The sequence below is a fragment of the Sus scrofa genome, chromosome 14 (assembly GCF_000003025.6).
Source record: "Sus scrofa isolate TJ Tabasco breed Duroc chromosome 14, Sscrofa11.1, whole genome shotgun sequence".
Classification (NCBI taxonomy): Eukaryota; Metazoa; Chordata; class Mammalia; order Artiodactyla; family Suidae; genus Sus; species Sus scrofa.
This window is the reverse complement of record NC_010456.5, coordinates 23480964-23505903: the sequence shown is the minus strand read 5'-3', so window position 1 is coordinate 23505903 and position 24940 is coordinate 23480964. Positions and strand designations below refer to the sequence as shown.

The 24940-nt window shown below is 56.4% G+C and overlaps 1 protein-coding gene across 1 annotated transcript in view; it reads left to right on the top strand.

Moving 5' to 3' along the window:
- MMP17 (matrix metallopeptidase 17) overlaps positions 1 to 24684 on the top strand; it is a 25717-nt gene extending 1033 nt beyond the window's left edge. Inside the window, exons 2-10 of the mRNA XM_001925164.5 lie at positions 10313 to 10445; positions 11075 to 11204; positions 11604 to 11887; positions 12743 to 12919; positions 14561 to 14660; positions 16297 to 16379; positions 16479 to 16631; positions 20645 to 20902; positions 21609 to 24684. Of these exons, the coding sequence (XP_001925199.4) occupies positions 10313 to 10445; positions 11075 to 11204; positions 11604 to 11887; positions 12743 to 12919; positions 14561 to 14660; positions 16297 to 16379; positions 16479 to 16631; positions 20645 to 20902; positions 21609 to 21925 (1635 nt within the window). The 3' untranslated portion in view covers positions 21926 to 24684. The remainder of the gene's footprint in view (positions 1 to 10312; positions 10446 to 11074; positions 11205 to 11603; positions 11888 to 12742; positions 12920 to 14560; positions 14661 to 16296; positions 16380 to 16478; positions 16632 to 20644; positions 20903 to 21608) is intronic.

Below are 24940 nucleotides of genomic sequence, written 5' to 3'. Positions count from 1 at the left end.
CCAGCTCCCAGGCAGCCAGGCGAGCTTGAGAGAGGCAGTGGATTAATCCAATTCCTTCTGAGGCTCTCACCCCTGCAGATGCCCTCACTTGCTCAGATGCAGGGTCAGGGCCTTCAGCTCCCTGCCTCTGCACCCAGCCAGGCAGTCTCCTAAAGGGGTGCTGGCAGGGCCCTTCTCCCAGGCCACTGACTTCGGGAGCTCCAGGTGGATGTCAGGCCAGTGCAGGCATTTGGGTGGCATCCACAACCCCGGGGTTGGCAGGACTTGGCCACAGATTCTGGAGGAGAAGCAGACTTGAGTGACTCCCCCCGCCCAGCTGTCCCAGCCCTTGCAGCCATTTGGGAGGGCGCAACCACCGTCCTGCTGTCCCCATCCAGATGCCTTGAGGCACCTCACAGCTGCTTCCTCCCAGACAAACTGCTCTGAAATTGGGGTACCTTTACGTAAACCACCTCCTGGGGTTTCCTGGATTCCCCTCCTGGGGCTCACGCCCTGAGGGAGTCAGGTCTCTAGGTCTGGGCTCGGTGGCTGTAGAACCAGGCTCCCCCATCTTCCAGCTTTGAGGGGCCCCACAGGAAGAGTTAATGGGGGTCAGGCCCGCAACAGTCAGGACGTGGAACTCCAACTCAGCCGAGTTCATTTAGCAGACCCTGTGCTGTGTTGAAGTTTCTCGCTGCCCATGGGGAGCGAGCCTGTCTGACACTCTCCTCTCATCTTGGACCCGCAGGCCTCCTCCTTTCCCTGCTCCCCTGGGTTCCCTGCACCCCGGGTGGGTCACCCAGCCCCACACCGTGTGGCAGGCACTGGGCAAGGGACATCCCTCCCCGGCCTGGTGCCCCAGAGACAGCAGGACCCTGGCGTCCAGCCCAGCGGGTAAAGAGCAGAGGGTGCAGCCCCTACCCCAGAGCCCCCCTACCCACGGCTGGAGGACCCTCCAGCCTGGTGTGGGAGCAGCCTTCCTGCCTCCTGCCCCCCGGTTTGCAGGCAGAGGGCGGTCTCTGGTGGCCTTTGGGGGAATGACACCTCAGAGCATCCGACCCAGAGGTGCGGGAAGGCTTCGCGATTCATGGGGAGGAGGGGGAACGTCTCTCCCCGCTCCTCTGCAGACCGCCCCCCGGGGGCCTGCTCTCCCTGGATATTCAGGTCTAAGGCTGCCTGTTAGGAGAAGGGCCCCTTTGTAAGAGTGACCCAGCTTCTGCCAGACAGAACCGTGCCCGGCGGGTCTCTGGAACGCTGGCTGGCCCCCAGGAGGGGCTCGCCCAGCCCAGCCTGCCCGAGCATTAGCGGAGAACAAAGCACCGGATTGAGGCCCGCTGCGCCGGCCCAATGGTGGGCTTTCAGGCGGCGGTGGAGCGGGACAAAGGAGCGCCATAACCTCCTGGGGTTGTCGGCTGAGCCGCAAGTCCTCCTGGGCCCGTTTTCTTTTATTTCTGAGTAGGTAACACCCAGGGCAAAATATTCAGGCCGAACAGAAGGATCTGCGGGGGCCCATTGTCTCCCCCGTTTCCTGAGACTCCTTCCCAGGGTTGTCTGGGGACAGAAAAGACACGGGGGTCCCTTATTTTTACGGCTGACAGTGTGCTGTCCACGGCTGTGTGCCCTGATGTTTTCAGTTTGCCATCTGTGAATGGTCCGTATTGGAATAGATCTGCCTGGTTCTTTCTGTCCGCCAATTTTGCACAGACATTACATCCATTAGCGAGACCCCTGACCTGGTTGCACAGGCTGTTCCTAATATTTTGCCTTAGCCAGGAGCTCCCAGGACCACCCGGTTACTGCGGTTTGAATATGAAGGACCTGGCCTTGGGGGAGCCGGGGTGATAGGCATGCATGCACATACCATGTCGTGTGTTGGCAGATTTGCCAGCTCATCCTCTAAAGTTTCTTCTCCCGTTTCTATCCCAGCAACCCAGTCTGGGAGCACTTGTGCCTGGTACCATGCGCATTAGCAAGTCTCTTGATCTCCAACGCTGAGCTGGTGACAGTGGTTTGTGGCTGAGATTGTGTGAGGGTGGCTGGGAGGAAACAGGCCCCTCAGTGGTCCAGGGGACTGGGCAGGGGCTGGGCAGAGGCTGGGTGATAGGGGTGGGGGACCAGGCAGGACCTTGGAGCACCTGTGAGCACATGTACCCTATCTGGGGATGGGGAGGGGGTGGCAGGGGTGACTGTCACCCTGGCCTGAGCCAGTGGCTTCTGGATACCTGTTCCCAGTACGAGTGCCTGAGCAAGCCTATGGGTTCCCCGTGCACTTGGGACCGGGTCAGACCTGGCTTGGGGCCCTCGCACCTGCAGTCAGAGAATGCAGTCTCACATCCACCACCAAGGCCAGGGGAACCAGGGATGGTCTCACCAGCCAGCAGGAGGGGAGAGGGGCATTTGGATGTTGACTGGGGCTTGAATTTAAATGTGAAGGTTCAGAAACGAATCCGACTAGGAACCATGAGGTTTCGGGTTCGATCCCCAGCCTCGCTCAGTGGGTTAAGGATCTGGCTTTGCCTTGAGCTGTGGTGTGGGTTGCAGATGTGGTTGGATCCCGAGTTGCTGTGGCTGTGGTGTAGGCCAGCAGTTGCAGCTCTGATTCAACCCCTAGCCTGGGAATTTCCATATGCTTCAGGTGCAGCCCTAAAAAGACAAAAAATAATAATAATAAAGTAAATGTGAAGGTTCTAGAATCCGTCTAGCCCCCTCCCTGACCCCCCTACCCTGGAGGCATGTTGTCAACACATGAGTTCACTTCCCGGACGCTCACTGCCTTCAGCCTCTGGGTGACTGAGAAGTCTTTGTGGCGTGCTGGGGAGGGGGGAGCATGTGCTGTGGGCTGGACCCCACCGGATGCCTGTGGTCTAAGCCTGGGAGCGTGGGCTCTGACTAAACAGGCCACCGACCAGCTTAGGGAATGTCATTGCTCTTTCCCATGACACAGAAGGGGCTCTGGAACCAGCCTGTCGGTGTGGATCCCGGGCTGCTTACCAGCCTGGGATCTAAGTGCTGGACCTCAGTCTTCTCATCTGTAAAATGGGGCCATGAGAACAGGGGGTGATGCCCCTGAATCGCTCACCATAGCGTCTTGTGGGAAGTAAGCTGCCTTGGTGTGCTGAGGAGGGGATGTGAGGGGGTGCAGGGAGGGGGAGAGGCTGGGAAGGGTTTAGAGGCTCACCAGGGTGCTCTCTGACACAGTGCCTTCCTGAGGGTGCTTAGAGCACATCTGGGTTTTGCCTCTTTTTCGGGGGGGGCACACCTGCGGCATATGGAAGATCCCAGGCTAGGGGTTGAATCGGAGCTGCAGCCTCCAGCCTCCACCACAGCCATAGCAATGCTGGATCCTTAACCCACTGAGCGAAGTCAGGGATTGAACCTGCATCCTCATGGATACTAGTCAGGTTCTTAACCCACTGAGCTACAACCAAAGCTCCTTGCCTCTTGGTTAATGGTGGCTCTGAGCCTCCAGTGAGGTGTTTGGGGTGCATGTCTGTGCCACGCACATGAGGGGTAACAAGTACAACTCCCAGGCACTATCCAGCTCTCAGGGGGCATGAGACAGTAGTCTGTGCCAGATGCTGAACCCACTTCCCCTCCCTACCTGACTCACCCACCCACCCCTCCCATCCTCCCAGCCCCCTGTGCTCTAGAGCTCCTTTCTGCTCTGCGAACTTCCCAGGCCAGTTCCTGCCACAGAACCTTTGCTCTTGCCATTCCCACTGCCATGAATTCTCGTCGCCGCTCATCACTTGGCCAGTTCCTTCTCATCTTTCAGGCCTCAGCCCAATGCCCCCAAACACCCATTTAAGGAGCCGCTCCACCCTGTCTCACTTCCCCTCATAGCACAGTGGCCATGGGAATAGGCCCTGAAGCCAGATAACCTGGCTTCCCATCCCAGCTCTGCCCAGTGCTGGCTGTGTGATGGTGGGCGAATATCTCAACCTCTCAGCTCCCGCTTCCTCATCTGTAAAATGGGCACAATAATATGATTATCTCAACAGTTCATTATTGAGCACCTGCTGTGTGCCAAGCTTGAATTGAACCCCACAGCCCAAGAACCCCTGTCTTCACAGTTTTCCCCTGAGGCTCTTGTTAGCACTAAGCAGGTGAGCAACTGGGCAGCATTCAATCATCATTAACTGATCACTTATTGTGGTTACCATCATGACACTAAGTTCATCCCATATTTAGCACTGGCCTCCCCACAAGGCTAGGCCTCCCAGGTGGACAACGGGGTGGGGTCTCCCCAGGTCTTTGCTGTCCCCCCAGTGCCTGGTACAGTGCGTCTCAGTGAGGGTGTCAGATAGACTGTGAGAGGGGAACTGGGAGCGTCTCCTAAGGAAGATGCTAGGGTGGGGGAGTCATCCTAGCCACCAGCAGGTCCCAGAGAAAGACTCGTCTTGCAAGGGGTGGGGGCACCGGCTCCCTTCCCTCTGGTCTTTGGGCCAGCCCGCCATGCAGGTCAGACACAAGCCAGAGCCACCTGTGTGACCACAGGCTGCATGTGTTTTCACAGCTGCACGTGGTGGTGCTGAGGGGTGAGTGAGTGAATGCAGAGCTGGCGGGCCATGGATGTAGAAGGGACTGCTGTTATTTGGGTCTGCACTGCCCCCAGCCTCAGTTTCCTCATCCACGCCATGAGGCTGATGCCACCTGCTCTCCATATCCCCACAAGGCCAGTGGAGTCTGGTTAGAGATGGAGCTTGAAGGAGGAGGGCTGACAGCTCAGCATCTGTCCCCACGGTGTCTCCATGGTGACCCTGCAGGATGCCTCGGGGGCTGTGGATGAGCCCCCACACAGCGCCGGCCAGCAGACGGGTGTCCAGGGTCACAGCTGGCTCCCCTCCAGTCCTGTTCCCATCGACCAGCACATGGGCAAACCCTTCTGTGCCTCCATTTCCCCACCTGTAAATGGGGACAGCAGTGACCAGGCCTGGGGCTGTGAGCAGGACCAAAGGAGACCCTGCATACAGTAAGTGCTTCTGGTTTACCGGTGACGGCAAGTGCACTACAGCACCGCCTTCCCTCGGCCCAAGGGCCCACCCATCCTTTACTGAGCCCCCTCAGAGCTGGGACTGGGGCCATAGGAACGGGACTGGGCAGGAGCCTGCGATGGGACGACTGACCTGCTAGATGGAGGGACAGCTCAAGACAGAAACATGAGGTCGCACTCAGGGGGAATGCCCCACTTTCCTGTGACTCTGCTGAAGTCACGAGGGAGTTTTATAGTGTGTGCGTTAAACATCATTAAACGTCGTTAGCGCTGTGAGCAGATGCACATGGTGTCAACCAGTGATAAACGATACAGAGAAAAATACGAGCAGGTAGGGGCAGGGGTGGGGGGGTGTGCGGCATAGGAAAGCTGTGGGAAGGATGGTCCAGGACTTGTCTTCGGGAAGGACCGGCGTCCCCTCTTCCTGCCAGGGCCCTGGGCCTTTCTAAGCCTCAGTTTCCCATTCTGCAGTAATGGCTCAGCTCCTGGGGAGGGAGGACCAGTGCATGTCCTTGGCTATCAGGGATTATCCATGGTGGGGTGGCCCCCATGGGTTTGGGGCTCCCCTCCCCTCCACTCCCCTTGGCTTTCTGGAATGTTCACCCTCCCCGCATGCAGTCTCGTTGCCCTGGAGACTTGGTCACCGTGGTGACAGGAGAGGGAGGACCAGTGGGTGAGCACAGGAAGGGCCTGGCCCGGGTGACCCATGGGTTCTGGAGGTAGTGGGGGGCTAGGGGCGTGGCTGGGGGCACCTGGAGGGGCAGGAGGTCTGGGCCACCCCCCAGGGGCTGTCCTGAGGCGAGCACCACCACAGTGGGGGGCAGGGGCCAGGGGCCGCACTGGCTCCAGGGGCAGCCTTCGCTCCACGCAAGGACCCCAGCCCTGAGGACGGGTTCTCAGCCTGGTCCCCATGTCCCCCTGGGTAAACACGTTCACCCTTGCCCCCCACCCCATGAAACCCTCTGATGTTCCAAAATGTATTAACTACCAGGAAAGAAATTAAACCCCAGCCGTTTGGGAATTTGCTGGTCTCTCCTGAAGATTGGAATGAGCTGACAAGTGGAGGGAGAGATGGAGGAGGGGCTGCGTTAGACACCCCTCCCTTCCTGGGCTCCAGAGCTGACTTTTTTTTTAATGTCCACACCCGCGACATATGGAGGTTTCCAGGTTAGGGGTCGAATGTGAGCTACAGCTGCTAGCCTACGTCACAGCCACAGCAACGCCAGATCCGAGCTGCTCTGCGACTTACACCACAGCTCACGGCAACACCGGATCCTTAACCCTCTGAGTGAGGGGAGGCCAGGGGTCGAACCTGCATCCTCATGGATACTTGTCAAATTCATTTCTGCTGAGCCGCGATGGGAACTCCCAGGGCTTACTTTCTTTCCCAGCAGGGATGGGGGCTTCTCACTACGGACACTTGTTTCCACCGAAGACCAGGGGACAGGGTGACCCAAGGCTGGGCTAGGCCACAGGCTCTTTAGGGTTACCTCGCCCGTGCACCTACTAGAGGGCGATCAGCTGCCAGCGTCTCCCGCAAACCCACCAGGGGCTTGTTCTGTGGTCAGACCCCTCCTGAGAATTTCCCCTGGGCAGTTGTTCCCACCCTCGAATTCTGGACCATCCAGGAGTTGACACAGAAGCCCACCACAGGAGTTCCCATTGCGGCTCAGCAGGTTAAGAACCTGACTAGTATCCATGAGGATGCAGGTTCAATCCCTGGCCTCACTCAGTGAGTTAAGGATCTGGTGTTGCCGGGAGCTGTGGTGTAGGTCGCAGACGTGGCTCAGATCCCACAATGCTGTGACTGTGGGGTAGATCAGCAGCTGTAGCTCCAGTTTGACCCCTACCTGGGAACTTCCATAAGTTGCAGGTGCGGCCCTAAAAAGCAAAACCAAAAAAAGAAAGAAAGAAAAGAAAAGAAAAAGAAGCCCACCACAGCTGCGGGAGCCATGGGGAGGAAGTGGGCCAGGGGTGTGAGGAGGGGGGACTGGCTTTGTGATGGGGAGACAGAAGGTCTGCCCTGGGGCAGGTGGGGTTGTCTGAGCTCAAGCAGGGGTGGGGGAAGCCTCCCTCCCTCCCATCATCCCCGCAAATCTGGTTCCATCTTAGGGCTTGGCACCCAGCAGGAGCTGCAAACCACAGTGCTCCCAGGGCTGCTCATGAGGTCAGCTCTGCCCTTGTTCTGCAAGTTGACACAGAGCCCAGCCACTCAGACCTACGGCTAAAACCTCCTGCTTTCCAATGTTAACAAACATCTCCAAAGCACCTGAAGTGCTTTTGAGACTGAAGCCCAGAAATGTGTGTGACCTCCCAGCCAGGCTGCCCAAGGACCAGAGTGGGTGGCTCCTGTGTGAACCCCACAGAGCCTTGCTAGGGGTGGGAATAGGGGGCTGCTCAGTTCAGATACCCAGCTGTTACCCCAACCAACAGGTGGACAGCAGGAGGCAGGTGGCTCAGCGCTGGCCTGGGTGGGGAAAGGCACTTGCCTGTGTAGACCATTATCTAGTAAGGGACAAGGGGTGGGGGCCAGCATCCTCACCCAGCATCATCTACAGTCTGAGGAAACTCTGGAGGGCTTCCTGGAGGAGGCAGCCTCATGGTGCTGGGTGGCTCTGGGCTCTGTAGCTCAGGCCTGCAATCTTTTTTCTTTCTAGGCCCCCCACTGGCAGTGGCATATGGAGGTTCCCGGGCTAGGGGTCAAATCGGAGCTGCAGCTGTCCCATAGCCACAGCAACGCCAGATCCAAGCTGTGTCAACAACACTGCAGCTCACAGCAACGCTGGATCCTTAACCCACTGAGCGGTCCAGGGTTCTCATGGATACTAGTTGGGTTTGTTATCGATGAGCCACAATGGGAACTCCCAAGCCTGCAGTCTTAACACAGGAGCTGCAAAACGTGTATGTGTGTTTTCTGACTTTTGGAAGGAAAACTTCAGAATCAAAACTAAAATATCTGTAGAACTTTTCAAAAAATCATGTGCAGCCACAAATACATATCTTTGATCCAGAACCCTCTCATGGGCATGTCCAGTGCCCAGACAGTGACTAGCCATGGGACACGCTCAGTAAATCCTGCTGTCGGGATGCAATTTAATGTGTCCAAAATGATGAGAAGGGCAGTCCTCACAAAAGAAGGGGGTTCAGGGATGGCAGAGGCCTCAACACTGAGAGGGGCAGAGCCCAGAGTGGGGGTGAGCATGTGGGGCCAGCGTCTCCCTCTGAACCCCTGAGAGGAGCTGCCCCTCTAATCAGGAGTGTCCACTGGGAGCATTCACTATCCTACCCGACAGGTTTTAGGGGCCCCCAGGCCTGTGGGGGGGTCTCCAACGTCCCCCTGTTCTACATATTCTGGGGGGCCTTCTGCAGGCGTTGGGGAAGAAGTAAAAGTAAAGAGAACCTCAGCAAGGACTTGGTGTTTCCTGAAAAGGGAGGGATCCAGCTAGTTCTCTGTGGGTGTATGTAAATTGTATGCAAATCATCAAGGCCCCTCCCAGTCAGTTGAGGACCCTAGGAATTCCAGGAGGCTGGACCCCCTCCCACTGAGCACCCTACGGGGTCAGATCCCCAGGGCGGGGAGTTCACAGGCAGGGGCTGCAAACTCACTCCCAAGGTTCTGGGCAGTGCGGGGGCGGGGGGTGGGGGCATGAATACATGAATTGAGGACTTCTTCAAATGTCCATGCACACACACACAAAAAGACCAGCAAGTTGGTGTGTTTCTAGAAGCCTAGTGTGGGAGAAGGTGGGGCTCAGAGAATCCCCAACACTCTGCCTCCCACCCTGTGGGTCCTCCCCCTGCTGGCTGGTGAGCCCACCCCCGGCACTGTGTCCACACAGCTGAGCACTTTTTATAGGATTGTCACACAGCCTGGGGAGTGGGCATGAGCACCATTTGGCAGTGGAAGAAATAGAAGACCCCTGGGGTCCCCACAGATGGCATTGGTGCCCCTCTGTCCCTCTGGCACCCACACAGATGACATCAGGGCCCCCCCACAGATGGTAAAAGGACTGGGGCTTCAGAAGGGGCTCTAGGTGTGTCTACAGTATATAGGGGTTCCCTCCCTTCCTGCTTCCTGTCTGGTTCAGGGGACCCTACTGGGGCACTCTGCCGCAGAACTGTCCCCGGACGATGCCCCCTGCTCTTTGTATGGGGGGCGCCTGTGTCAGGTGCCGATGTGAGCATTCCCACGTGTTAACTCATCGTAGCCCCACATTCATTACATATCCACAGGCCAGGAAACAGCCCAGAGGGTGAGTAACACAGCAAGGAGGTGGCCGAATGGGATTTGAACCCAGGCAGCCTGGCCCCAGAATCTGAGTTCTTAGCTCCTGTGAGTGTGCAACTCATGACCAGATTCTTAAAACTGGATTCTGAGCCCATTGCTCTTCTCAGCGTGGGTTTCAGACCTTGGGTCCCAAACTGCTGCCTCACGCCAGCTCAGGGCCTGAATTTGGCATTCACGATGTTAACCTTTTTAAGTTTCACTTTCTTAAAGTTCCGTGGTGGCACAGCAGGTTAAGGATCCAACATTGCCACTGCTATGGTGAGGGTTCCATCCCTGGCCTGGGAAATTCCACATGCCATTAAGTGCAGTCAAAAAAAACCTTTTTTTTAATTTCACTTTCTTTTTTTTTAATTAAAGTATATTTGATTTATAGTGTTGTGCCAATTTCTGCTATACAGCATAGTGACCCAGTCATACATTCTGTTTCTCATACTATCTTCCATCATGGTTTATCCCAGGAGATTGGATATAGTTCTCTGTGCTGTACAGTAAGACCTCATTGCTTATCCATTCTTTTTTTTTTCTTCAATTTTTTTGTTGGTCTTTTGAGGGCCGCACCATCGCATGTGGAGGTTCCCAGGCTAGGGGTCTAATTGGAGCTACAGCTGCCAATCTACACCACAGCCACAGCAATGCCAGATCCTTAACCCACTGAGCAACCAACCTCATGGTTCCTAGTCAGATTCATTTCCATTGCACCACTACAGGAACTCCCTTATCCATTCTAGATGAAATAGTTTGCATCTATAACCCAATTCCGCATCCATCCCACTAAATTTCACTTTGTTAATTGTCCCCTGGTCATTCATTCTGTGGCCTCAGGAGGACTGACATGGGCACACTGCCATGAGCAGTTGTACAGGTCGTGCACTGCTCAAGCCCACCCCATCTAAGAGGCATCAAGTTTATTAAGACACTTTGGCAGCTTCCTATAAAGTAACTTAAGGGCTAATGGGCTGGGGTGTTGATCAAGGCTGGGGCTGGCCTGCCTCTTACCGCAGTGGTGGGCCCGAGTCTTCACCTCCATCCCTCACTCTGCTCTCTGCCTGCAGGAGTGGCTGAGCAGGTTCGGCTACCTGCCCCCACCGGATCCCGCCACGGGGCAGCTGCAGACACAAGAGGAGCTGGCCAAGGCCATTGCTGCCATGCAGCGATTTGGAGGCCTGGAGGCCACTGGCGTCCTAGGTCAGTGCTGGTGCGGTGGGAGACGGATTCTGAGCCTGGCTTCTGACCCCCTCTCCAACCTGCCCACAGTGGGAGGGTTAGGGACGGGGCTGCTGTCCTGGGACAGGATGGGGGATTCCCACCTCCATTGTCCCTCTCCCCATCCCCTGTTGTGGGCACAGCGGTGAGCGAGTGTGTGCCACCTGCACCCAGACCCCATCACCACACTCAGCAGGGTCTCAAACTCTATGCCACAGGCCAGGCAAGTCAGCCAGGGGCAGTGGGGGCAGCGGGGGGAGGGGGAGTGTCTGTCTCTCCCCAAACCTCTCAGGAGTAGACACATGTGTCACACACAACCGATCAGCTGTGTGTCCCATGAGACACCGGAAGCATTGGCGGCAGCCTGAGTGGGGTCCATGCCCCTTCCAATGGCTCAGGGTTCTGCCATACATTAGTAAATGCTTTGGATGACCCCCGTCCTAGTCCCTGGACACACCTCTGGCTTGAGGCCTGTGCCTTGTCCGCCCAGGCCTGGGAGTCAAGGGTTAGGCCAGGCTGGAATTTGATGCCACCTCTCGGGGAGCTGCTTGGAACCCCAGGATGGGTGAGTGTGATCTGGGCCTGGCTCCTGACCCCCGCCCACCCTGCAGATGAGGCCACCCTGGCGCTGATGAAAACCCCACGCTGTTCCCTCCCTGACCTCCCAGCTTCGGCCTCAGCTCGAAGGAGGCGCCAGGCTCTGGCCCCTACCAAGTGGAACAAGAGGAACCTGTCCTGGAGGTGGGTGGGGCAGAGGGGGTCCACCAGCCTGGGCTTTCCCAGAGTCTGAGCATCGGGGGGCAGCCAAATGAACACCCACACCCAGGGCTTAAGAGATAGGAGTTTATCCTCTCAGTTCTGGAGGCCAGAAGTCCAAGGTCTGGGAGTCCCAGGGCTGGGCAGGGGTGAGGGAGAAAGTCAGCAGCCTGGGCCCGTGCTTCCATCTTTGGTGCCTGTGTCCCTTGTGTCTCCTCTAAGGACACTCACTGGATTTAGGAGCCACCCTAATTCCATCTGCAAACCCCATTTCCAAATAAGGTCCAAAGAGGATATGGCGGGGGTGCACTCCAGCCTGGGGGGGTGGGGCCCTGTGCCTGTCCCCAGTGACCCGATCCCGGGCTCTGACCCCACCTGCCCCAGGGTCCGCACATTCCCTCGGGATTCGCCCCTGGGCCGCGACACTGTGCGTGCGCTCATGCACTACGCCCTCAAAGTCTGGAGCGACATCACGCCCCTGAACTTCCACGAAGTGGCTGGCAGCACCGCTGACATCCAGATTGACTTCTCCACGGCTGACCACAATGACCGCTACCCCTTCGACGGTCCTGGTGGCACAGTGGCCCACGCCTTCTTCCCAGGCGACCACCACACTGCAGGGGACACCCACTTCGACGATGATGAGGCCTGGACCTTCCGCTCCTCAGGTGCGTCTGGGCTGGCAGGAGCCCAGGGTGGCCCCAGGGACCCTGTGTGACCCTCACCTCCAACAAACCCCACACCAGCTCCCCCATTCCCAGCCTAAGCATGGCATCTGCCAGCTTGAGGGGACAGCTCTGCAGTTCTAATTTAGCTGACTTCACCGGCCGTCTATGGCCTGGGCAGCCCATCTGGCCCATCCCAGCTGGGCTGGTAGGCCTGGGACCACGGGGTAATGTGATTCCATGAGCCAGGCTCGTCCTCACCCAGGTCTCAGCTTCCAAGGGGGAACGGAAGTTTGCAAGGCCTCTACAGGCCTGGGTGCGTCACTTCTGCTAAGTCCTATTGGCCAAAGAGGTCGCAGGGCCCCAGATTGCAGGTGGGAGGAGGGGCAGAGCCAAGGGGCACAAGGTGTGGATGTGGCAGGGGGAGGGGGTGGAGATGGGGGCCTCTGTGGAGTTCATCTATTTACCAGGCTGGGGCGCCCTTTCCAGCCTGAGGAACCAGCAGTGGCCCCGTTGGACTTGTGGTTTCTATGCCGTGATGGAACCCAGGCCTGTCCTGTGTCTATTTTAACACTGTGGGATTCGGTGATCCTACATTGACCCCTCTAACTTAGGGTCCTGATGGCCAGCAAGGCTTGAGATATTTACCATGTGGCCTTTATAGTTTGTCGGGCTTCCTGAGGGCAGTACATGTACCCTGGGGAACCAGACAAGCCCCAAGTAACTCCACAGAACCCACCTGCCCAGGACCAGGGCCTCCTGCACAACCAGCACCCCCCCAAACTCACGAGTCCTGTCCCCCTGGCCCAGCTGGGCCTGGTGGTCCCTTCCTGCGCTCACAGGCTCCTGTGTCCCCAGATGCCCACGGCATGGACCTGTTCGCAGTGGCTGTGCACGAGTTTGGCCATGCCATCGGCCTGAGCCACGTGGCGGCCACACGCTCCATCATGCAGCCTTACTACCAGGGCCCGGTGGGTGACCCCCTGCGCTACGGGCTCCCCTACGAGGACCGAGTGCGCGTCTGGCAGCTGTACGGTGAGCCCTCCACAGAGCCAGCCCCAGGGCACTTGGGGGTGGGGAGAGCAATGGCAGGGACCCCAGAAACACAAAACTCCATGGAGGAGGGGAAGCTCTGTCTGTGCTCAGCATCTGGGACCTGTCTGGCAGGCACTAGCTGCCTCCTAGAGGGTGCAGCGAATAAATAGCTAAGTTCCGTCCCAGAGGTCCCTGGGAGCTGGGGACCTGCTGACCTTTTCTCAGAGCCCCGGGCAAGACTCCATGTTCAACGCCCAAACAGTTGCAGACTATGACAGCTGGTGTTGGTGGGGACCCAGGCCTAGGACAAAGCACTTACATATTAAGTGGTCCAGTCTTTTTCTTTTTTTCTTTTTTTTTTTAGGGCCACACCTGCAGCATATGGAAGTTCCCAGGCCAGGGATCAAATTGGAACTGCAGCTGCTGGCCTACACCACAGCCACAGCAACATGGGATCTGAGCCCAGTCTGTGACCTACACCACAGCTCACGGCAACACCAGATCCTTAACCCACTGAGTGAGGCCAGAGATCAAACCTGCATCCTCATGTTTACTAGTCAGGTTCTTAGCTCGCTGAGCCACAACGGGAACCCCAAGTGGTCCAGTCTTGACCACCTATGTTGTAGGGACCACATCCCCACTTAGAGATGGGACAGTTGGGAGGACCTTACCCAGCCAGGACTGACACAGAGTCAGCTCTGGGCTCCCTCTGCTGGGGACACGTCTGGAAATATGGAAGAAGGAGGGCTGTCCTGGGAGCTGATCAGAACCTGGGCGGGAGACAGTGATGAATCCTCCCTCACCCCCACCCCACTCTGCCCCCCCACCCGCAGCAGCCAGAGCAATCCTCCTGAAACACAGGATAGGGATCGAGTCACCTATGGCAGCCTCTCCTCTCCCCCCACCCCCACCCCAACTATTTTCCCAGCACTTACCACTCTCTGAGGTCTGTGGACTTCCACTGCAATAGAATTTACCATTTTAACCATTGTCAGGCAAACAATTCAGTGACATCTGGCACATTCGCAATGCTGTTCAGCCACCGTTTCTGGCCACTTGCAGAACTTTTTCACCCCCACCCACTCACCCCATTAGCAGCCACTCCCCTCCCCCCAAGCCCCAGGCAAGCACTCAGCTCCTTTCTATCTTGGTGGGTTTGCCTGTTCTAGATATTTCACATAAATGGAATCATAGAGCGTGTGGCCTTTTGTCCCGGCTTTCACTTCACATGTGTATTCAAGGGTCATCCTTGCCATGGATGCATCAGTAAGTCATTCCTTTCCACGGCTGGATAATTTTATTTATCCATTCTTCTGCTGATGGACATTTGGGTTGTTTCTACCTTTTGGCCATTACAAATAATGCTGCTATGCACATGCATTAAACTTTTTGTCTGAACACCTGTTTTTCTGATTTTTGGGTCTGTACCCAGGAGTGTAGTTGGGTCTGCTCACACATTGAGATGCTCTGGCTTTGGACGGGTGGGAGCCTGGCCCATCCCCCTGTTGCGGCTTGGCATAGGCACCATGCCTGCGCATCCAATGTCCTCGGTTCTATCCTGGGGGCTCCAGGAGGAGTGGGTGGTAGGGTTTGCAGGGAGGGGGGGCATGTGGGTTTGATGCAGCCTTCTTGTCTCCACAGGCGTGCGGGAGTCTGTGTCCCCCACAGCACAGCCAGACACCCCAGAGCCCGAGGAGCCTCCCCCACTGCCAGAGCCCCCCGACAATCGGTCCAGCTCCCCGTAAGCCATGGGCCCCTTGTCTCCACTCTGCCACCTGCACTGCCCCCAGCAGGGCTTAGAGTCCTGAGCACCAGGCTCTTCTGGGCCAGCTGAGTGACAGTTTCTTATGGACAGTGAAAGGGACACCTGCTTGCCCCAGCCCAGAACCATGCAGAGGTATTCGATTTCCTCTCACCTTTTGTCCCAGTCATCTACGGCTGCGTAACAAGCAGCCCTGCCTCATGGCATCAAAACACCACTATATCATTAGGCTCACAGATTCTGTGGGCCAGTAATTTGGACAGGGCACAGGTTGGATGTGGGTCTTGGCCCCACGTACTGGGAGCATCTGCTGGGGCCTGGATTTGTCTGGGGACAACTTGACTCAGGTCTGGGCTGGGCTGACTCAAAGGCTAGGCTCAGCCAGGCACCCATCTGTGGCCTGTGCCTGAGGCTGGATTCCTAGAGGGGGTGTCTCAAGGGAGCATCCGGAGGGCTGGCATTGCCAGAAGCCAGGCAGAAGCTGCCTGTCTTTTAAGGCCCAGCCTCAGAAGTCACTTCACTGAGTGCTTTGGTTAAAGCAGTCAGAGTCTGCCCACGCTCAGGGGGCCAGACATAGACACCCCCCACCACAGTCAGTGGAACAAGTGCCACAGAATCTGCAGGGGGTGTCCCTGTCCAGCCCACCCCCACCTCTGCACGCACAGCCTGCCCTGTAGCTCCTTACCACCCTCATGCTCACACAAAGCACTAAACACAAACAGAAATCTGTGTATTTAGGCTTCCATGGTGTGGTTTGGTTTGGGTTTGGGTTTGGTTTTGTGCTTTTCTCACTCATTGTACATGGTGAATTTCCACTAAGGTCAATAGGTGTTGCTCCAGCTTGTGTTATTGTTCATCACTGCACCTTTTTCTTTTTTTTTTTTTTTTTTTGGCCACATTCCCAGCATGCAGAAGTTCTCAGGGCCAGGGTCGAAGCCTCACAACAGCAGCACACCGAGCCACTGCAGTAGCAACACAGGATCCTTAACCCGCTGCACCCCCCAGGGAACTCCTCCTTGCCCTATGTTTAAGTTCTGTATTGGTGGACATTTAAGTCCCCGATCTTTTGTCACCATAAGTGATGTTGGTGTGAGCCCTGCCTGTAGGCAGAGCTTCAGACTCAGAGTGGGAGTCTGACATGTACACTCAGTGTTTTTGTAGGAAGTGCCGGGCTGGTTTCTCAATGCTTTGCTGGTTCCTGGTGCCTGCTTGTCCAAGTCTCCCTGACACTCGCTCAATGTTCCACCTTTGCCCACTTGAGAATCAGGCTCACTTTCACCCGCCCCCTCTTTCTTGACTAAACTGTGGTTGCTGAGGAGTTCCCACTGTGACAATGGGATAGGCAGCTTCTTGGGATCACTGGGACACAGGTTCCATCCCCAGCTACAGCTTATGTCACAACAGCTGCTAGGATCTGATCCTTGGCTTTGGAACTCCATATGCCGCGGAGAAGCCAGAAAAAAACAAAACAAAACAAATGTGGTTGCTGAGCCTTCAGGAAGTGATGCCGGGGTTATTTAAGGATGCTTGGCCCACCATCTGGCCAAGCCCAGCTCCCCAGGGGTGGCTCAGGAATGGGCTCCCTCCCAGCCCAGCCGGCTCTCTCTACCCCCAGGCCCAGGAAGGACGTGCCCCACAGGTGCAGCACCCACTTTGACGCCGTGGCCCAGATCCGAGGCGAGGCCTTCTTCTTCAAAGGTAACCCCCCAGGGATCCAGCGGCCAGTGGACGGAAGTACAGGCCGCACTCTGGGACCCAGACTGGCCACCTGAAGCCCCATCCCCTCTGTCCCTCCAGGCAAGTACTTCTGGCGGCTGACCCGGGACCGGCACCTGGTGTCTCTGCAGCCAGCGCAGATGCACCGCTTCTGGCGGGGCCTGCCGCTGCACCTGGACAGCGTGGATGCTGTGTACGAGCGCACCAGTGACCACAAGATCATCTTCTTCAAAGGTGGGCGGGCCCCCACCCGGGTGCCTGCCAGGCATCGCTGACTGGGGAGCCACAGCCTGCCTCCCCAGGACCCCCAAAGCCTGCGTGCACACAGGAGACCAGTTCTATGGTTTGCTCTGTGGATCTAGAGCTCAGAGCAAAGAGTTCATTCACTTGTGCACTTAACCAGTTCGTATTTATTGAGCACCTACTATGTGCCCCGCACTGTGTAGGCACTGGAGGCACACAGTGGAAAAACAGGAAGATCTCTGCCCTTCATCTGGGTGGACGGGGGGACACACAGTAAGCACCCACAAGTAATGAGGAAGTTAACTTCAGATAGATCTGAGGGAACACTATTCCAGGCAGAGGGAACTGCCAGTGCAAAGGCCCTCAGGCAGAAACAGTCTTGCGGATTGAAAGAACGTCCAGGAGAGGGTGATGAGGCTGGAGCAGAGTTAAAGGTGACGAGGCAGGAGAGGGGAGTGTAGGTCGACACCTGCAGGGCTTGAGAAGGAGCTGGATTGATTCCGAGTGCAGTGGGAAACTGAGGACCTCCCTGACCCATGTCCAGCCCCTCCCCCCATCTCATCCTGGGTGACAGGTGCTGGGCTGGGTTGGGGAGGCAGTTTCTGCTCCTCAGGAACATACTCTCTGCTTTTTCTTTGTTTGGCCACACTCACAGCATATGGAAGTTCTGGGCCAGGGACTAAATCTGAGCCGCAGCTGTGACCTATGCCACAGCTACGCAATGCCAGATCCTTTAACCCACTGCGCCAGGCTGGGAATTGAACCCATGCCTCTGCAGCAACCCAAGCCACTGCAGTTGGATCCTTAAGTCACTGCACCACAACCAAACCTCCACGTGCTGACAGCTTGGGGAAAAGGCAGGGAATCCTGCCTACAGCAGGAGACTGAGCCCTGCAAATTCTGTGGGTGCTTCAGAGGCTGTGAGCCTTCCTTGATCATACATGCACCCTGTGTGCACATGCAGCTGCAGAGTCTGTAGCTCCCCAGAGTGAAGTCACCCTGCTTCCCCGACCCAGGCGCTCCAGCCTGGCCTCCCAACCTCTCCACACTGACCCTGGCTTCCCCCGACTGACGGCAGAGTCATTGCTTCCCAGTCGCAGTGCCTAAGGCCAGCCAAGTCATGGTGGTGAGGCCTACCTGGCTTCTAAATCATCTGGATTATTTCTCAACATTTGAAAATCAGGGAGGCCTCGTTGTGGTTCAGCAGATTAAGAATCCGACTAGTATCCCTGAGGATATGGGTTCGATTCCTGCCTCACTCAGTGGGTTAAGGATCTGGTGTTGCCATAAACTTGTGTAGGTCACAGATGTGGCTTGGATCTGGGTTGGCTGTGGCTGTGGTATAGGCCTGCAGCTGTAGCTCCAATTTGACCCTAGCCTGGGAAATTCCATATGCCATGGGTGCGGTCCTTAAAAAAAAAAAAGTGGAGTTCCCGTCGTGGCGCAGTGGTTAACGAATCTGACTAGGAACCATGAGGTTGCGGGTTCGGTCCCTGCCCTTGCTCAGTGGGTTAACGATCCGGCGTTGCTGTGAGCTGTGGTGTAGGTTGCAGACGTGGCTCGGATCCTGCGTTGCTGTGGCTCTGGCGTAGGCCAGCCACTACATCTCCGATTCGACCCCTAGCCTGGGAACCTCCATATGCCGCGGGAGTGGCCCAAAGAAATAGCAAAAAGACAAAAAAAAAAAAAAAAAAAAAAGTAAAATTTACTATCTTAACCACTTTTTTTGGCCGAGCGCATGCAGCATGTAAAATTCCTAGGTCAGGGATCAAACCCAAGCCACAGAAGTGACAACACTGGATCCTTAACCACTAAGGCCACCAGGGAACTCCTCTTAAGCACTTTTAAGTGTACAATTGAGGGACATTAAGTATATTGACACTTTCTTCAGCCATCACCACCATCCATCTAGAGCGTTTTCATTCTGTAAAGTTGAACCTCTGTCCCCATTAAACACTAACTGCCCAGGCCCCTCCCTCATCTCCTGGCACCCACCATTCTACTTTCTGTCTCCCCGGTCTCTCACTCTAGGGACCTCATATAGTGGAATCATACAGGATTTGTCCTTTTGTGACTGGCTTATTTCACTGAGCATCGTGCCCTCATGGTTCATCTAGGCTGCAGCTTGTGTCAGAACTCCTCTCTTGTCTTTTCAGGGCCGCACCCGCAGCATATGGAGGTTCCCAGGCTAGGGGTCTAATCGGAGATGTAGTGGCTGGCCTACACCATGGCCACAGCAAAACCAGATCTGAGCCTCGTCTGCAACCTACACCACAGCTCACAGCAACGCCGGATCCTTTACCCACTGAGCATGGCCAGGGATCGAACCCAAAACCTCATGGTTACTAGTTGGATTCATTTCCACTGCACCACAACAGGAACTCCTTGTTGTGGGCTTTTGTTTATTTTGGCTGCACCTGTGGCATGCAGAAGTTCCTGGGCCAGGGATCAAACCTGCACTCAACAAGGACCCGAGGCATAGCAGTGACAATGCCGGGTCCTTAACCATCAGGCCACCAGGGAGCTCCTCTCATTGTGGTTTTGATGTGCATTTCCAGATGATAAGTGATGTTAGGCATCTTCTCATGTGCTTACTGAACATTTGATTATTTTCCTTGGAGAAACAGCTCTTCCAGTCCTCTGTCCAGCTAAAGATTTTTAAACATTTTAACCTCGTTTTTTTTTGTTTTCTAAATAACAGGGTTTATTGTTGGTAAACCAGAGCGGGTATGGGCGATGGGGGAGACCTGAAAACACTTAACCCAAACTTAATCTCACATTCCCACCCTTCTGTGGCAGAACTAAGGATGCTTCTAGAGCACAAGTCAAGGATATACCCAACAAGTATCTTCCTCACACCATTTTCAGAAGGTTTTACAGATTGGAAGTTTCTGGTGATTTCTCTTTTCTTTTCTTTCTTTCTTTTTTTCTATCTTCTATCTTCCTCACACCATTTTCAGAAGGTTTTACAGATTGGAAGTTTCTGGTGATTTCTCTTTTCTTTTCTTTCTTTCTTTTTTTCTATCTTTCTTTCCTCCTTCCTTCCTTTTCTTTTCTTTTCTTTCTTTTTTTTTTTTTTTTTTGTCTTTTTGCCATTTCTTGGGCCGCTCCTGCGGCATATGGAGGTTCCAAGGCTAGGGGTCGAATCGGAGCTGTAGCCACCAGCCTACGCCAGAGCCACAGCAACATGGGATCCGAGCTGCATCTGCAACCCACACCACAGCTCACAGCAATGCCGAGTCGTTAACCCACTGAGCGAGGCCAGGGATCGAACCCGAAACCTCATGGTTCCTAGTTGGATTCATTAACCACTGAGCCATGATGGGAACTCCCTTCTCTTCTTTTCTTTTTTCTTTTTTTGTCTTTATTTATTTGTTTGTTTATTTTAGGGCGTAGGCATACAGAGGTTCCCAGGCTGAGGGTCGAATGGAAGCTGCAGCTGCTGGCCTATGCCACAACCACAGAATGCAGGATCCAAGCCATGTTTGCGACCTGCACCACAGCTCAGGGCAACTCCAGATCCTTAAACCACTGAGAGAGGCCAGGGATCCAAACCACATCCTCACAATACGAGTCCAGTTATCACTGAGCCACAACGGGAGCTCCCTGGTGATTTCTAAACTCTCTGCTTCTGTGTAGTCTGACAAGGGTGCACACACCCAGGTCCGGTCAGACCTTGACCCGGTGCCCTTCCTGCTCTGTGGGTGAACACACCCAGCCCACCTCCCCAGAAGTGCATGAGGCACCCTGACCAAGGTGGCTTCTGGGGGGAGGGAGGAGGAAAGGAGTCCTGCTCCCGGTCTTCGAAGTGGCCGCCTTAGCAGAGCTGCTGGCAGGTGTAGGACCCCAGGCGGGGCACAGAGCAGGTGCTCAGTAAATACTCTCGGGTATTCTACTGCAGGTGGTGGCACTGGGGTTTCGGCCTGGGGGAGGAGCAAAGACTGGGGCCCCCCGCTCAGCGGGCTGGACGAGCCCCGGCCCACAGCGCTTTCTCTCGCCCCCAGGAGACAGATACTGGGTGTTTAAGGACAATAACGTAGAGGAAGGATACCCGCGGCCTGTCTCGGACTTCGGCCTCCCGCCGGGCGGCGTCGATGCCGCCTTCTCCTGGGCCCACAATGACAAGACTTATTTCTTTAAGGATCAGCTGTACTGGCGCTACGATGAGCACACGCGGCGCATGGACCCCGGCCACCCCGCCCAGAGCCCCCCGTGGAGGGGCGTCCCCAGCACCCTCGACGACGCCATGCGCTGGTCTGACGGTGAGCCGCGCGCCTGGCGCCTCAGCCTCCCCACTAGAGGAGTGGGGATCACCAGAGGGTTGTTGCGGGATCCAGGGGCAGATGCGTGCTCGGGTCCCGCCCCCTCTGCAGCTCATCCCTCCCAGGGGCCTCCATGCCTGATCGACCCCACCTCCCCCCTCCAGCCATAGCAGCTTCCGCCTCCTGCTGCCTCACACATACATACCCCAGGGCCTTTGCACTTGCTGTGTGTCCTCCCTGAACACCGCCCCCCACCCCTCACAGCCACTCAACCCCCTCCATGCCCTGCTTCAGACTTCGGCCCAAACATCACTTGCCTGGCGGCAAGAAGTGCATCACCCTCCCACAGCTCCACCAGAGGGAAGTTTCATTTGTTCTGCTTTCAAAGCCATGTTCCCAGTACCCAGAACGGGCTGGCACATAGTAGGCCCTCAATAAATATCCAATAGGGGGAAAAAAACACGGGTCATCTCATCCATCTCCCTGCCTCCAAGCAGCTCGTTGAGTTTCCCCAGGCCTGTGAGGCTGTGTGTGCCCACTGATGGGCTATCTGGGGCTGAGACAGGCTCTGACTCACCTCGGGCATTCTTCGTCTTCCCCATGGGCCCCGCCTCTCTTTGCTCTTGCTCCTGGTCCTCCGGAAGTCTAGCCTGAATCCCGCATGCTGCAGTGGGCGGAGCTCAGCCCCCTCCCTCTTCTCCCCCAGGTGCCGCCTACTTCTTCCGTGGCAAGGAGTACTGGAAGGTGCTGGACAGTGAGCTGGAGGTGGCGCCCGGGTACCCGCAGTCCACGGCCCGGGACTGGCTGGTCTGCAGAGACCTGCCAGCCGACTCTGAGAGCTTGGACGGAGAGGCTGGGACCCACGCGCGGCCAGGACAGCACGAGCAGAGCCGTGCAGAGGACGGCTACGAGGTTTGCTCCTGCACCTCCCTCGCTGCCCCTTCCCCGCGGGCTCCAAGCCCACCGATGGCCACGCTGCTGCCTCTGCTGAGCTTCCTGTGGACAGTGGCCCTGGCGCTATGACACTCGATGATGGCCTGAGTGGGACACACAGGGCACAGCCCCGAACCACGAAGTGCAAGGACTAGGCCCCTCCAGCACCTGGGGCAACCAGACCCCACCTCGAAGATGAGGGCCAGCGGCCACAAGCTTCTGGGCGGAGGCCACCGGGTGCAGCCTCCCCAACTCGGCAGAGGCCAGAAGAGGGCGCTGCTCCCCGCGGAGGCGGGGGAGGGGGGCGAGCCTGGAGGTGACCTGACTGCCCGCTGTGAGCTGGGGAGACTGCGGGAGACTGCGTCTGGCCGGGGTGGGGGGGGCTGGGAGCTGTCCTTTCCGAGAGCGCAAGTGCTGGATCTCGGAACTTCCCCGGGGAGCCAGGGGTGGGCGGGGCTGGGGGCCGTAACATTGGGCCTGCTGCCCCCAAGCCCCGCAGTCTCTGGAAAGAACAGCCAGGGAGGTTGATGGGCACCTCCACCCCATCACGTGTCCACACTGCCTCTTGGGTGCCTCCGCCCACTCAGGAGGCTTCCTTTCCTGGTCTCAGTGGGCCTGCTGATTTGCCTTGAACAGGGCCCCCAACACACAGACGAGCCCCCCAGGCTGGGGCCAAGGTGGTCTTTCCTTGTGACAGCTTTCAAACACGACTCTCCCCACTTCTTATGGCTCAGGCTTGCCTCCCTGAGGTTCCCTGGTGGCGCTGAATGTGGGCGTCCTCCCGGGCCTGGAGGGACTCTACAGCCTTGACCCCAGACCACCTGCACTCTGGGGAGGAGGATTCCAGGGAGGCCTTGCAAGTGGTCACCAGCACTCTCCTGTCCAGCCCTCTTTGACTCCCCTGTGCCCCTCTCCCCAACATTACACCCATTTCACAGATGGGTAAGCTGAGGTCCAGCTCAGGGAAATGAGCCTCCTGCCCGCAGGCGGCAGTTGGGCAGGGTCAGGTCTCAGAACCCAAGGTTCTGGCACATTCCCCCAGTCTCCCCACCACCCCATGGATAGGGTGCCTCCCTGCACGTGCAGGTGCTGCTCCCAGAGCAAGGGACGTGCAGAACGAGACAAGCTCCAGTTCTAGGGCGAGGCACCTGGGACGCCAGGCGTGTGCCCCCGCGTGCTGCCCAACAGGAAATGCAGGGAGGTGGCCTGGCCAGCCAATCCAGGGACGCTGCCCCCTCCTGGCTCCTTCTGCTCCTGGCATAAGTCCAGTCCAGGATGGCAGGCGCTGCTCTCCCACCCAGAGAGATGGAGAGTGGGAGCTGTACCCTCTTTCCTCAGGAGGGCGGCCTTTCCCAGATCCCTGGCTGCCTGCCCGCTCACACAGGCAGCGAGTGAGGTATCAGCACTTCTCCTTGGAGAGCGTGGAGATGGGGCTGGAGGAGCCATAGATCCCTCCCCCAGGGGGTAGGGCCGCATAGGTCAAGAACTCCTGGTCTGGAGGAATCAGCACACACACGCACCCCTGAGGCTGGAGAGAGGCTCACACCTGCAACAAAAAGGGGGTTCAGTTAGGAAGAGGATAGTAGGTGAGGTGAGCGATGGGCCACAACAGGGTGTGAAGAGCACTTGGGAGAGTTCTCCAGGTGGGGTACCCAGCCAGCCACACCATCAGCCCCATATGGAGTTGATAGAAATGCAGATTCTCCGGCCTGCCCCTGCCCTGCTAATCAGAAGCCTAGAGGTGTAACCCCCCATTCTATAAGTGTATGAACTGCTGCCTTGGGCGTTGGGGAGTGGTGGGCCTCCAGAAAGGCAGCCCCAGCAGGGGAATGCAGCAGAAACTGGCAGGAGGGAGAGAGGGGAGAGGCTGGCAGGGAGGGGGAGGGGAAGGGCAGGTGCACACGTCCTGGGGTGCCATGGGCCTGCTTCAGCAGCAAATCCTGCATCCTGCATTTCCCTTCAGCCAGAGAATGTTCAGGAGGAGAGTGGGAGGCGCCCTGGAGGGCAGACGCAGCCCATGCACTGGGCCTGTAGGTTGCAATATCATCAGGATCCACTCCCTACACGAAGAGAAGTTATCGACCCCTCCACCCCCAAACCTGCTCTAGGGCAGACAGACGTTCCCACTTTCAGAAGAGGTCACCGCTCCACACTCCCATCCCTACCTGACCGCCAGGTAACAGGAGGTTTTGTCAACCCCCGGGATGCCAAGATGCCATGGTCCTGCAGGCAGTTTCCAGGCCAGGCCCCATGCTCACTGAGCCAAGCCAGGCCACATCCCACGTCCATCTGTCCGCCATCTGGTCCCTGGACCTGGAAGGGGTCTCTGCAGTCAGACCAGACCAGAGAGACTAAAGTTCATCCTGAGGGAACAGGCTGCCCCTGCTCATCAAGGATGCCCCCGCGTGGTCTCACTTTGTTCTCCAGCAGCCTGCAAGGCTGTGCAGGGAAGAAGGGCCATCCTAGATTCTTGCATAGTTGGGGAAACAGCCCAGAGAGAATCCCTAGGTCTCCCAGGCACACAGCACATGGGGCAGAGCTGGCCGTGGACCAGGTCTGTAAGAAGCCAGGCTCTCATGGTGAGTGGTAGTCTTACTGTTGTGTTAAAGTCAAACACTACTTTATAAAACTTCCCCACTAGGAGTTCCCTGGTGGCTCAGTAAATTAAGGATCCAGCATTGTCATAGCTGTGGAGAGGGTCAGGGAACTTCTGCATGCTGCAGGCGTGGCCAAAAAATAAAAATAAAAACAAAACAAAAAAAAATCCCACTAAACAGTAGACAAGGAAGAGCCCAGGCACCAAATAAACCCATGGAAATACTTGGCTGGATGCCACCTTCTTACAAACACGTTTGTGGTGTTTTGGTTTTTTTGCCTAAAACTTGTATTATAACTTTATTTTCGTTGTTGTTGTTTTCAGTTTTTTTTTTTTTTAATTTGTTTTGTGTTGGAGTAGAGTTGATTTACAATGTTGTGCTAGTTTCAGGTTAACACCAAAGTGAATCATTTATACATATAGACATATATATATATACATACATACATACATTCTCTTTCAAATTATTTTCCCATATAGGTTGTTACAGAATATTGAGTAGGAGTTCT